The 13,791-nt window shown below is 42.7% G+C and overlaps 1 protein-coding gene across 2 annotated transcripts in view; it reads left to right on the top strand.

The window, feature by feature from the left end:
- nlgn2a (neuroligin 2a) overlaps positions 1-13,791 on the top strand; it is a gene marked incomplete at both ends in the record, with an annotated part of 110,585 nt that overhangs the window by 20,872 nt on the left and 75,922 nt on the right. The window contains one exon of one of the 2 annotated variants that reach the window (XM_079184875.1): positions 10,930-10,983. The exons of the other annotated variant lie outside the window; for it this stretch is intronic. Coding sequence (XP_079041001.1) covers positions 10,930-10,983 — 54 coding nt within the window. The remainder of the gene's footprint in view (positions 1-10,929; positions 10,984-13,791) is intronic. 2 annotated transcript variants of the gene reach the window in all.

The following is a 13,791-nucleotide window of genomic DNA, read 5'->3' as shown; positions in this document are numbered from 1 at the left end:
CGATGCAGATTCAGAAGAGCAGGCAGACAATAGTGAGCCTGCCACAGGGCTATTTGATGAGGAAGCGCCACCTGTGAGAAGGTCAACTCGAGCAATGAGACCTATAGAAATGCTCACCTATAACCAACTTGGACAACCTTCATTTCAGCCCTTGAAGTTAGGAGCAAATCTTATGTTTGCCTGTGTTCCTTATCCCATGCCATTTTACCCAGCTGTTCCTGAATCCTGTTACTACCCTGCACCAGTGTGGATGTGTTGAACCTGTGGCAACGTGCGCGGTGACAGAGGAGACATTCAGTTTTGAGGATACAAGAGACTGTGCTTTGACTGTTGGACTTTGTGGACTCTTGACATGGGCATTGCTTGTGATGGTTTGGTTTCAGATGTCCGGAGACATCTCTTGAAGCAGGGGAGAGTGTAGTAGGTTGGAAATGCTACAGGTTTAGTTTTATTAAAACTAACCCCCCCCACACACTTTTTGTTAATAATTGAACTATTATAACTCTTCAGACTTTATATCAAGGTAATACACGATCACGTCAGTAGATGGCGCTTTGGTGCTGCTGTGGATCCATTAGAGACGAACGTAGCTCCGCTCATGCGCAGCTCAGAATTAAACTAGCTCTGGCCTGAGCGTGATGCTAACATCGATCCCGTCTCTGTATTAATCCACAGGTATTCTAAACTTGTTTCTGTCTGTAACTGGGGTTGTGATCGAATGTAAATACAGTTAAATGTTTTGTAATGTTGTAACCTGATTAGAGATGTGTGATAAATGTAGTTAGCTATATTTTGTAGTTAATTGTTCTGACGAACGTTGTAATGCTACCTAGCTAGTTCCGTCCGTGAACTTCAGTGTTACACCGTGGTTGTTACATGTTAGTAGGACTGGAGGTGGAATATATTTGTATTTGTTCACACCATGTTAAAGTAAATTGTGAAATGTTATGATCTGCAAGGCAGCTCAGAATTAAACTAGCTCTGGCCTGAGCGTGATGCTAACATCGATCCCGTCTCTGTATTAATCCACAGTGAGATCAGTTGGCTACACAGTGCTCCCTAGCCTGTGTAACCTTTGCTGCCGGTCCAGATTTCCCCTAGGTCTGGTGCCGGTAACATATGCACGAGTGTAACTATTGGATTTCTTTTCTTTATTCGGCCACCTCATGAAAAGAGAATGGAGCTCACAATCTCCTGTTCTGCACAGTGTTGGTGATTGAAAGGAGCAGCGTGGATGACGGTCTGAGAGGTGCTCGGTAATCCGATCCTCATTTTAAAATGACTGTATTGTCTTGGCAATCATCCTATAGCAAGTGCACAGCAATCCAGATTCAGACAGGAATCCAGACTCTAAAGCCCACATTTGTAGACGGTGTGTGTGCATGAACGCATGAGCAGATAAGCCTACATGTGTGTGCGTGTGTGTGTGGCTACATGGGGAGCAAATGGCTTTAACCTTCATGCCTACTCGATCATCACCACTCCGTAAATGTCACTACATCTGCCTCTCTACATCTGTGTTTACCTCTCTCTCTCTCTATCTCTTTCTAGCTGTCATCTCTTTATCTTTAGATTATTTGTTTCCCGTAAACCTCTCGTATTTTGCAACGCAACACTTCTCACCTTGTGTTTCCCATCGCTGCTTCCTAACATTTCCCCTCCTTACCTCCCATGTTGTTTTTTCTCCCTTAAATAAGCTTTTTTTTTATCATATTTGCTTAAAGTCTCGCTGTATCTGGAACAGTAGTGCACGAGACAGATAATCTGTGATGAAATCTGCTCCTCTGCCTCCTCCCGGCGCTCCCTATGGCCGAGTGGAAGGAGCCCTTAACGCAGCTGCCTGTGAAGTTGGTGAACTCCGAGCTGTCTGTTACTTTGTTGCCTGTTTCTTGCCTCAGTGTGCTGTTTAGCTGTAAAATGAGAACGTTCGCGAGCCGGCCGCCATGTTGGAAAAAGAGCCAAGAACCAAGCACCGCCCCCCCACCGGCCGGAGCAAACTGTCTCATTAGCAGTGACAGGATCAGCACTAGTGAGCCGGTCTGACTTCAGTGATGGCTGCATTAGACGCTCGGCGGCTCTGATTGGTATAGTTTTTCTCCGGGCGGCCTGGAATCTTGCAAACTCCTTTAGGAGCGCTGAAAGCAGGCAGAGGAACCTGATTTCTGTCTCATGTGCGACTGTCAGAATATAGTGACAGTTTGAGCACATTTGACAAAAAGTTAGTTTTGTTAAAGTTACCAACTGTAGCTTTAAACTCTTTCCACCTTGTTTACTTCCTGTTCCTCTAGAAATACCCCCGAGCCACACTTCCCTCCTCCCCTCCCACATTAAGACTTTTTTTTCCTCTCATTTTTCTCCTCCATGAACCTTGGTACCTGTACAGATGACAGGTCTCATCCAATTCCATTATTTTGAAAAACGCATGTCAGCACAACCCATGTGTCCTTGTCCTCTCCATCCTTCTTCTTTCCATTTCTTTCCATTTAATTGTGGCCCATCGGCCAGGTTCGAACCATATTTCTCAGGCTTGAGAAGGAGGCACCCAGGAGAATGAAAACTGGGAGGGAGTGGGGGAACAGAAGTGGTAAAAGGAAAAGGAAAATGACAGAACTAGCGGGAGGGGGGGGGGGAGATGTCGAGAGAATCCTTGAGAATGTTGAGACACACACGAGTCTCACATCAGCTGAAGATCGCGTTTCAATGAAAGACACAGTTTATATTACTCGATATGACACGGTGCCAGTCAGAAACAGCCAGCTGTCAAATTCTGTATGTTGCATCGAGGAAGAAGTCAGCGCATTCAGTATGTACATACATCAGCTACAGCTCACAGTCAGCTGTTATTACTAAAGAGTCCTTCTGATGCTCCATCAGAGGCAAAGAATCACGACCGTGAGTGGAATAATCCTGCATCTTAACCACACCGAGGCTGAGGGAAGGAAGCACACTCAACATATTGGTTGGATTTCAAGGAGTCACACATTGTAGTGAGAAATGTGGAATTAAAGTCAACAAGGAAAACTTAATGAAATGTGCACACATGTCTGTAAAGTATCACGATACCTCCTCGCCGTCTGTCCTCGTTCATCTCGCCTCTTCAAGAACATTTTCAAATGACAGTGCAGCAACAGTCCCGAGCTGTTATTTAATCCCACATAGTTTATGCCTCAAAGAGAACCCTGGTGATGTATTAATACATCTAATCACTAACCATCTAACCGTCCACGCACATTAAATGTCCCCTTCTTTATGTGCATACTCTCAAGAGGAGAATGCAGAGTGAGAGTAAAGCAGCCTCTAACTCTCAGAGCACAGGAACAAGGATGGAAACAATGTTTCAAATGAGTGCAGCACAATAAAGTTATCAAGCGTGTGGAAAGTGCAGACGTAACCGGCTTTTTAATGCAAGTCTTTTCTTTATTTTTCCCTTTCAAACCTGCAAAACAATGGCAAAACTAGAGTCAGGCTACACGAGGCACGACAGAAAATCAAAAGGTACAAGTTCATCAGCTATTTATCCCCTCGAATGCCTTCGTTACCCTCTCGCTGACTGCTAGGACAAGCTGGGACGCCATCGTGACTGTATAATTTGTCTTTGTCCCACAACATTGAAGTCCCTGAAAGGCCTATTATTCACCTAATGCCGCTACAGGCGAGGTTACTGTGTATTGATTGAGATGGACAAGCAAGAAGGAGAGCGCCCTCATACAAAGAGTCTTGTGACTCAAAGGGAACACAAAGGACATTGTATCATTAGATAGAAAAGAGCAGAGGGCCACGTACATACTACACGAGGGCACGCGCCGCAATCTGTAGCTTTAAATTGATTCATCTCACAGCTCCATTACGTGCACGACGAAGGCAGTCAAGTGCTACTTTGTGCCTCTTGCTTGCTCGGTCTTCACGTTCTGTATTCCGTAACGCCGTCTGACAAACAGCCAGGCAAATCACGTCATTTAATTGAGGGAACTGAATTGAGGAGCTAATGATACAAGAGCAGCAGATTGTGACAGGGTGACTAATGACGGACTATATAAATCCATTCGGAGTATTTCTGAAGGGTGAGCGCAGAGCATCACCTGACTCGCTCGGCATCCCGCCTCAACGTGCCATTCGTGCCCAAATGGACTGTAGTGTAGTCACAGTTTACCCATCTGTGACCTGCCCACACACACACACACACACACACACACCTATGCGTGCACGCACACATGCACAGTTTGGGGACTGAGAGAGCAGCGGTGGCGCGCGGTAATGAAGCAGTCTGCTGGCCTTCCTGTCTGATTGTCTGCACATCTAACGACAACGTAGTCACATCTCACTTATCTCCTCTTCAGCCTCCTGTCACGTGCGCTCACACACACACACACACACTCGTGGACAAAATCTTATTGAGTTATTCGCTATTTTGGCTGCTATATTTTTGCTCTAGGACAATGTCCTCATCTCTTCTCTCTCACTTACACACACACACACACACAGTCCCGCGTACAAGCGTCCATCATTTATGGCCGACGCTCACTCACAAGCTGTCAGACTGCGTTCCACTTCCTCGTACATCATGTCGGACTGGCACACATTGCCTAAATGAGCTACTCAACACCTACTTACTCTTGTGCCTGCACACACACACACACACACACCATCACACACTCGCTCATATCCATAAACACAAAGTAATAAGCCTCTTTCTTTGTACGGGCTGCTGTCTGCCTCAGTTCTCACAATGGTACCAAGTGATAGGTGTCAAAAAGCTTATATATATATATATATATATTGTACATTGCTATGTTCTCTGAGTCTACGATATATACTGAATAGATTTGGATGATATATTGTTTTAGATCCATCTCAGTTTTATTAAAGGTGTTCAATTTGAAATTCAGAGCATTAATAAACTGCAGCAGTTTGCATTATGGTGCACTGGACACTGAAACAGGAACCTATTCCACATTTTGAAGCCCAGCCTCCAGTTTCTTTTACCGATCACTGGTGAATTCTTCTATTCATATTCAATCATTTTCATGTCTCTTTCAGTCTGGTTGACCCATTCTACATTCATACAAAATAACATCTATTTGTAAAGAGTGTTTTCTGCAACCGAAGAGCACGAAAGATAATTCAAACTTATAGTCCTCTCATCCATCGGACTGGAACAAATCCAGCTTTGGTGGCAGGCGATCCTAACTTTTAAACGGCAGTGTATATGCAACCCACATAAAGTACTCAAACCTCCGGTCAAAGCAATGAATTAAGAGCTGCTGCTAGCAGTAGTAGTAGCAGAATAATGTGTGTGTACATCCACCCGCCATCACACCATCACACGCTCATCATTCATGCAAATGACGGTAAATGAGTTCTTCCTGTTGTAAACGGACATGCCAACGGACAAACCAAGCGGCTTCATAGCATCCAAGAAAAATGTCTACGAAAAGGAAAATGTAAAGCATTTATTGAATTCAAGGACATTATGTAAACAAATAAGGCCAAAGCACAACAGAAAGGTCTGCAAACAAATCTGATGTAAATGCTTATTAGTAAAGTGACATTTCTTTCTGAAAACATGCCGATTTTGCCTAAAAATATCAACGTATATATGTATTTATATTAGTGCTGGGCGGTATACCGGTTTTAATTTCTCATATGATATCCATTTTTCACACACCGTCATACCCGACTCATAGCCGACTCAAATGATGTCACTCTTCAACAGGCAGCTAAATATATTGTCCCCGCTCAGGGCGCAACAGACGGAGCTAGTTTTTTTAGAGTATTGAGAGGGACCCATAATCATGGCTATAACTTTATAACAACAATTAATAACCCACAACTAACGCTCTGTAACAGGGTAAAACACCACAGCACACAACAGTTTGTGACACATAAACAATTTGTAACACTAATAATTGTACATTTATAAAATGTCACCGCCGAACGGCATGCTGGGTACAGCTCGCTAGCTAGCCCGTTAGCACAACAGTCTGCTAACAGCTGGGAGAGGCTCCGTCGCTACAGTAACGCTACATTAAAGAACAGAAAAGAGCGATGCAGGAGGAACAAAGACAGACCGGAGATGCACCGATAGAGTCTGTGCCCAAGAGAGGAGCTGTCTCCGCTGTTTGGAAGTGTTTTGGTTTAAAAACATCCGACGTAGATCAAAATACTATATATTGCAAAGTGTGTTGAGCCACTGTTGTTTCCGCTGGTGGTAACACGAGCAACTTACTCCATCACCTCAGCAGAAAACATGTTGGAACACCAAGAGTGTGATGACGGCCGTCGGATTCGAGGCCGTCAACCGGTAACGTTAACGCGAGTGAAGCCAAAGGTTCAGACATGGCGTGAAGAGACATTTGCTCGAAGCAGCATATGACAAGAAAAGCAAGCGGTGGAGCGACATTACGAACGCAATAACGACCCATCTATGCAAGGACATGGTCCCGCTACAGACAGTCGAGAAAGACTCCGAGCAATGATTAAAACACGGGATTCAAGGTACGTCTTATACTTCAGCCAAACTGCTATCCCAATAATATACAACAAACGAGCACACCCTATAGCAAGCAACGCCTTTATACACGATGACATTAAAATGTTTTTATATTCTATGTACTCCTGACAGTAGAAGCCACTATAAACCTATAAAAACACAGTTAAAGTTGTCATATTACCGGTATATTTTTAAGATATACCGTGAAACCGCCAGAATCTTAAAAAATACCGTGATACAAATTTGTGGTCATACCGCCCAGCACTAATATATATACATATATATATATATATAAATATAAAAACATGACTCATAATAATCAGATTCAACTTCATCATCACACAGAGGGAAACCCCCGTATAAAGGCCCTTCATGTTGCATTTACTTCATATTGTCATCCATAAAAGACATTGAATGAGCGACTGGTTGAGCTGGAGAACATTGATTGAACATTGACAATACATGTGAGTACACAGCAGTGAAAGGGAAAAAAAATACTGTCTGTCTTTCCCTTGATGTCGGACACAGCTGCACGAACACAGTTCAAAAGGCGCATTAACACAAAACACGTAACGAGTATTGATTCTCTTTCGTCTCTCTTGTTGGTTTTTTTGTGCTGAAACCTGGCGTGTGAACGCTCGTCTCCACGCACCTTCTTGCGTTCCGGTCTGTGCCGGCTGTCTGTTCTGCATGTGCGCTGTATGAGGAATGCGTAAAAAGGGTGACGAGGCGCGCGTGTGTCTGTGTGTGGCCTTCGGGAGAAGTGGAGCCGAAGTGAAGCCTTATATAACCGGCTTAGAAGTGAGCTGCAGTCGGCCGGCAACACGGACACGGCAAAGAGAAAGAGGAGCGAGCGGGGAGAAGGCAGTTTCACAGGGGGGGGGGGGGGATAAACAACTTTAGGTGCAAAATACCCTCCAGCAGCTTCTCTTATGCATGCAGCACAGGTGATTGCTTACAACATCTGGAAAAGAACATGCGTCGTGCAACTGCTTTGGTCTAATCAACCTTTTTACGTCCTTTTTTAGACATGTGCTGAAATGTACTATTAATGTCTGTTCTGGATGCATTATATTTGTATTTGCTGTGTGTGTGTGTGTGTGTGTGTGTGTGTGTGTGTGTGTGTGTGTGTGTGTGCAGTGGGGTTCAATTGCACACATCTTCCTCAGCACCTTTGATTGGGAAAAAGTGAAATGTCCAGAAAAAGCAGCTATTTTTTCCCTCTCTTTCTGCTTGATTCACACTGCTCGGCTCGTCGCCCACTCATTGCAAAAAGATGCCAATCAAACTCCGTTTTTACTCTTTTTCTCAGCGTGTTGCCAGGCCGGTAATGGCTGCTTGATTTCCTGCTATCCACATTTTGTGTATTTTCCTCCCCAAAAAAGTGTTGTGATGTCTGGTTTCTCTGATGGGCTGATTTAAACCTCTTCATGGCTTGACAAACTTTTCAGTAAGTAGCTCTGACATTGTGCCGTGTGTCGCGAGAGTTATAGAAATCCTATGTATTCAATTGGCTGCAGATGATGTAGTATTTACTCCCATTAGTTGATCTTCTTAAAAGAGAAAAGACAGTATTAATCCCTATTTGTATTTCCCTGTTTGAGAGAAAAATCTAAACTCAAGGTCCACTTACTCGCTCCGTCATGGCTTTCAGCTACTTCTCTCCTTCCTCAGTGGAATGAGTTTGCTCAGCTCTCCATCGCTGAGGGAAAAGGTTCCATGAAAAGCCAGTAAGAGGACCCTGAGCTCAGAAAACAACTGTTTCCAAGGACAAGAATGAACTTACACGCTCAGCAATTCTTCTGGTGGTAAAAGCTACTGAAAACACCTTAAACCTCAGGTCTCAAGCTGTAGACACAAATATTATTAACATCTGCTTTCAGGTTTTTAAATTCAGTTTACAGGTTGGGAAGAAAATATTGTAAACCTCATCTTTAATGTTATAAATATTACCTTTCAGAGTCATTTTAAAACCCATTAGCCATCATGAATCAAGTGTGATGTGTTTTTTTGAAGGGGTCTATGGACGGCGGTGTCGCTCAGTTAATCCGTCCACCGCTGTGGTCCAGACTGAAATGTCTCATTAACCGTTGGCCGGATTGGTATTTTGAACATTCGTGGTCTCCAGAGGATGATGCCTCGTGAACTTGATGACCCCCCTGACTTTTCACGGCAGGTCAAATGTATCACTTAAGCGGTGCGACGTCCACCCAAACAATGAATCCTTACGGCGATGCCCTGACTTCTCCTGACCTAATGACATTCCCATCAGCCTCAGCTGTACTTTGTGTTTAGCGCTTATTAGCAAATGTTATCATGCTAAACAAAGATGGTGAAAAAAGGGGTTAACATGTTAACTTAACCACACCGGGGATGTTTTTTACTCCTCCCATTTACACCAACCAAGAATATAACTCATCGTGGATTGGACAACTTTGCCAGTGTAAATAAATATAATAATTTAAATTCCTACCTAACATAATTGGAATAATCATTTGGCGGTTCATACATTGGAAGGGAACAGGTTGGCGCCAGTCAGGACCACTAATGGACTTACAGGAAGAGCCCGCTCTTTATGAATGCTGGAAAACACCACATCTTAACTCAAGGCCTGCTTACTACTGTTTATCTCACCCTGATTCCATGAACGATGATAAATGATCATAGTGAATTATCGGCCGGCCCTACCTGGGTTGTGTTCTTCATGCCTTAAACTACATTGTTTTATTTTAGGATTTAATGTAACATTTTGTTGTGTACACTTTTATTTTGAAATGTCCGTGTTTGAAATGCTGCCTCCAGGCTGCTGGACGTTCACGTGTCTTAATTCTGTGGAGGATTGACAAATATTCAGCCATCTTGTCGTCTGTTCTTTTAACGCCCGATGAGGAGCAGACTCTTCCCGTAAGTCACTTGGTGTGAGAGAAGTTATTTTCTGTTCACAGATTCATCTGAATAAAACCCAGTTTCCTTTGCCAAACCGCAAAGTTCCCTGAAGTTGATTCATAAGATGAAAGCAAAAGCGATGAAAGGAGAAAAGTCTTTTTGTAGAAGTACTTTCCTTCTGAACGCTGTGGTGAAGACTTATTTCTTTTCTAACATGCGTCTTGTGAAAGATGAGGTGAACAGTATAAATACTGTATATGGTCTTTGTTTGTCTCCTTTCTGTGACATGGATGAAGCGTACTGTACAATAAAAATGACAACTGCAAGCATGACAGAACAAGATCAAGTTCAAAGCTGATTTAGTATTTTTCTTAAACGCCTCACTTCCTCATAATGACTCTATGAGAAGGAGGAGACGGTTGATGACACAGAAACCAGGCCGTCACAGTCACGAGCAGTTCATCAAGGAATACAAAAAGAGGTGTGATGATGGAAGGAAGAGAAGAGGTTCTTTTTCCTCTCTGACTCCTGCTCTCTCCTGCTCTCTCTGTTGTCTCTTCTTTCTCTCCACCACTCTTTGATAATAAACCAAATAAAAACAGCCAGTGGGCAGATGGAGATCAAATTACGTTCACCTTTTACCTGCACTCCTCTGCGCAATTAGCGTCACGTTAACTTGTCATTTCAAATTGACACACTGCCGCTGTGCTATGTAATTATTTACTCGTCTGGGGAAAAGCTCTCTGGTATAACCAGAAAATAATGACGAATACACACACACACACACACACACACACACACACCAAAGCACCTGGGCCCTGATTTACCTGCCACATGTTTAACATGCCGTTTACCATTACAGGGTCATCGTGTGTTTGGTTGTCTAATCAAAGGTGTCTCTGTGTTCAGTGTGTCGATCGAAACGGGTCTTTACATTTCCTGTGTGCTCTTACTGCTGAAAGGTTGGCGTTACGACTTTAAGGGTTTCAGCATCAGGACCCGAACCCTGCTGCTCTTCCTATAGGTGTCCTCTTCTTTGCCTGTTCTTTCTTTTTTTTTAAAGAATCTGGTCATATGGTGGGAGGGAAGGGCTGGGTTCTGTTATTTAAACCTCAGAGGCCTTATTACTCCACGTCCCCCCCCCCCCCCCCCCCCCCCTCTACCAATGCCACCCACCCAGCTCCCAAGACAAAGTTAGGCTCAGGGAACAAAGAAGGTTTAAAGAGGAGAGAGAACGACGGTCCATGAACAATGGCAGCCGTTTCCTTCCGCAGGGGGAGAGAAGAACATCCAAAAACCAGTCTTCTTTGATCTTGTGTCTTTTCTTGTGATAATCTGTGTCTGTGATGCCTTTTGTTTTTGCTTTTGTACTCTTTTTAAAGAAAAAAAAAACCCAACACAAAACAATAAGCAACCATGAACTCTTGCTGATTTGTCCTTTTTGCTCTTTCTTCTTTTCTTTTTTTGATATTCTTTTTTTTTCCGTTTTTTGCCAGTAATCTTTTTTGAATTTTGTCTTTTCTCTTTTTCCCCCCTTTTTTTCTTAACCCTAGGTCCGCTCACAAAAAAACATGATGAATCTTCAATGAACAAGCCTCGAGACGAAGGTATTTTTGTTGCATGTTTTTCCTTTTTTCTTGTTTTGAAGTCTTTTTGGGGGCTGTGTACACATAGAGTGGAAAACACACACACAAGTCAAACATCTCTTGGGTGGGACTTTGGATATGAGATGCATACCGATGTGTTGGTGTAAGTGTATGTGCTGACCGTTGCCTATGCAAATCATAGCCTAATAATAATAAGAATAGCCTTATATAAGGCCTGGCTGATGGAACCCAGAAACCCTTCATTATACAATCATCTGCAGGCGGTGGTTTGTGTTTTCCAGAGGTCGTCATCTGGCTCTCAAACAAAAGAGAGCCTCGGACATCATCATCTCCACTGTGCCCTTGAAATTACATTGGCCAACTAACAGCATTGTCCCGGCGCAAACAAAGCACCTATTGAGACGAGCTTACACAATGAGGTGCATTATTATTGCGCCTCAAGCCGCAGCTCAAGGATGAAATTGCTATTGAGTAAGGACCTACACAAATATTAAGCTAGCCTCCAAGTCAATGATGATAACATCAAATCAAGGAAGGAACAAAAAAATAGAAATTGGGGACGTCCAAGGACACTGGTGCCCTACTTTGGAGGATTACACTGTGGAGGTGGTGAGATGCTCTCTCCCCCCCCCCCCCCCCCTCCCGCCCTTCCTTGTTCTTCTGGACTTGTTTCTTGGAGAAAAAGATGACTGATGATATTTTGATACATATTTCTCTTCATGCTATTTGGAGAGGGTTGTGCGGTTGAGTCTTTTTTTTTTTTTTTTTTTTCTTGCTCTTTGATTTGGGGTATTTTTTGAAGTTGGGAGTCGGAGGAAGTTTGACACAAGAGGATTTTCTTGGTGATCAAACGCGCCGACACAGACGCAACTTTTTTCCAGCCGCCGCAGTCAGCAGGCACGTAGAAAAACAGCCGAGCCCAGTCGAGAGGGCTCGGCTTTATTTCATCCCTCGTCACGACGTAGAATTAACAACATCTGATCGGGAACTATTGATCCCATTTCACTAAACTGGAATACATCTGAGGTCAAAGTGGAAAACTGGAGTCAGTCACTGAATAGAGACCAAAATGAGTAATTCACAGATGCTTCATAATATATGTCTTGCTTAACAATATACAAAAGGTAGAGAATCTACTTTGCATAAGACTACAGATAGGTTGGAAGATTACAGGTAACCCTCTGTCACTGGACAGGTACTGGAAATGACTAATACAGTCCTGTTAGTTGCACTGGTACCAGAGCATAAGCTGGGATTCTAGTATCACTGAGGTCAGTATTACAACCACAACCTCATTAGTTGAAAAAAGTTAAATCTTGGCAAGTCATCAAAAAGGTTCAGGAATCAGCCTGTAGAATGTTCGGATTATTACATGTTCTTCAATCATATGTCTATAAAAGGTTGGTTGCACATGGTAATACTTATATCAGTGATAATAACGTTGTAATAATACCATGCAATAACCAGGTACTAACTTGGTATTAACAATGTGTGTGTCTGGGTAATATTAGACTGAAATTGATGTTGCTATAATTCATTCTGTACATCTTACATAAATAACCATATAAGATAATAACGAGTCAAAACAACAATGTGAGAACCTGCTAACAAATGGGATAATAACCTGGTAATAATGAGGTAATATAGGTTGATGTTTTCACAATATTATAGGTTCCTATCAGCGTAATATCTTCAAAATTGGCGATTTCCATGTTATAATGCTAAAGTTCCTGCTAGCTTATGTTCCAAACATCCCCCTTTTGTTTCAAGGCAATACTGTACAAACCACATGTTTGATGCTGTAACTTGATACCTGGAAACACTTGCGGTAGTTATTATATATTAACCATTAAACAGGGCTGCAAATTGCGAAACTACCTGTTTTGATTTTTAATGCGTCTGCGTACGTTATGGTCTAAATCAGGGGTCACTAATAGGCGGACCGCGGTCCGGATCTGGACCCAGACGCCGTTGTATCCGGACCCCGAATTTAAAACTGATAGATAATTGAGAATTATTCCATTTTGACGGAGCGCTTCTATTTTAACCGGCGCAGCTTTTCTAGCCTTTACGGTACTCGTGCAGCAATGCAGGAAACACACCGACCAATCACATCACAAATCAATCACATCACGTGATGCCGCTTAGCCAATCACATGTGTGTATTCCAACAAGTTTCCCCGACTCAAATGAGATTTACACACAAGAGGAAGAGACGAGGAAGAAGAGGAGACTTACGTGAGTCAGAGAAGTTATTTCTCGTGACGTTCTCCAAAAAGAGAGAAGTGGTCAGAGAGACCAGCATGACATTATGTTCAGAGACGTGACGATTACTAAAAGCGGTAAATGAAGCGAAATGACACAAGAGACACAACCTAAGAGCCCAATGTGATCAGAACCACAACAGCTGGTTTAATAACTACAGATGTAATCCCTCTTATTAGAAGATGAGACAAATATAATATGTTTTTTCGGTTGACATCACTTCATCCTGAATGAACTGAATTTAAAGCTGCCGGCAATTCAGTGAAATGAACTTTATTTTAAGATGCACATTTTTCAAAAGCTTCATGTTGTGTAATTTATTCTTTTCCAGCCATTATACAAGAGATGAACATTCGTTTATGATTAGCGTATGTGTTATTTATGATTCATCCAGTTCAATTTGAAATCTGACAATAAACATTGTTGAGATATTATTTAATTAAACTTTCTTTATTTGTCAGTTGTTTACTACAAAACAGACAATAATACAACTGTGGGCTACTTCAATACATACGGGACTAAATCATAGAACAAGTTAGACGT

The sequence above is a fragment of the Pholis gunnellus genome, assembly GCF_910591455.1.
Source record: "Pholis gunnellus genome assembly, chromosome: 23".
Taxonomy (NCBI): domain Eukaryota; kingdom Metazoa; phylum Chordata; class Actinopteri; order Perciformes; family Pholidae; genus Pholis; species Pholis gunnellus.
Note: the sequence above shows the minus strand (reverse complement) of the source record. Positions and strands in the feature narration are given on the sequence as shown.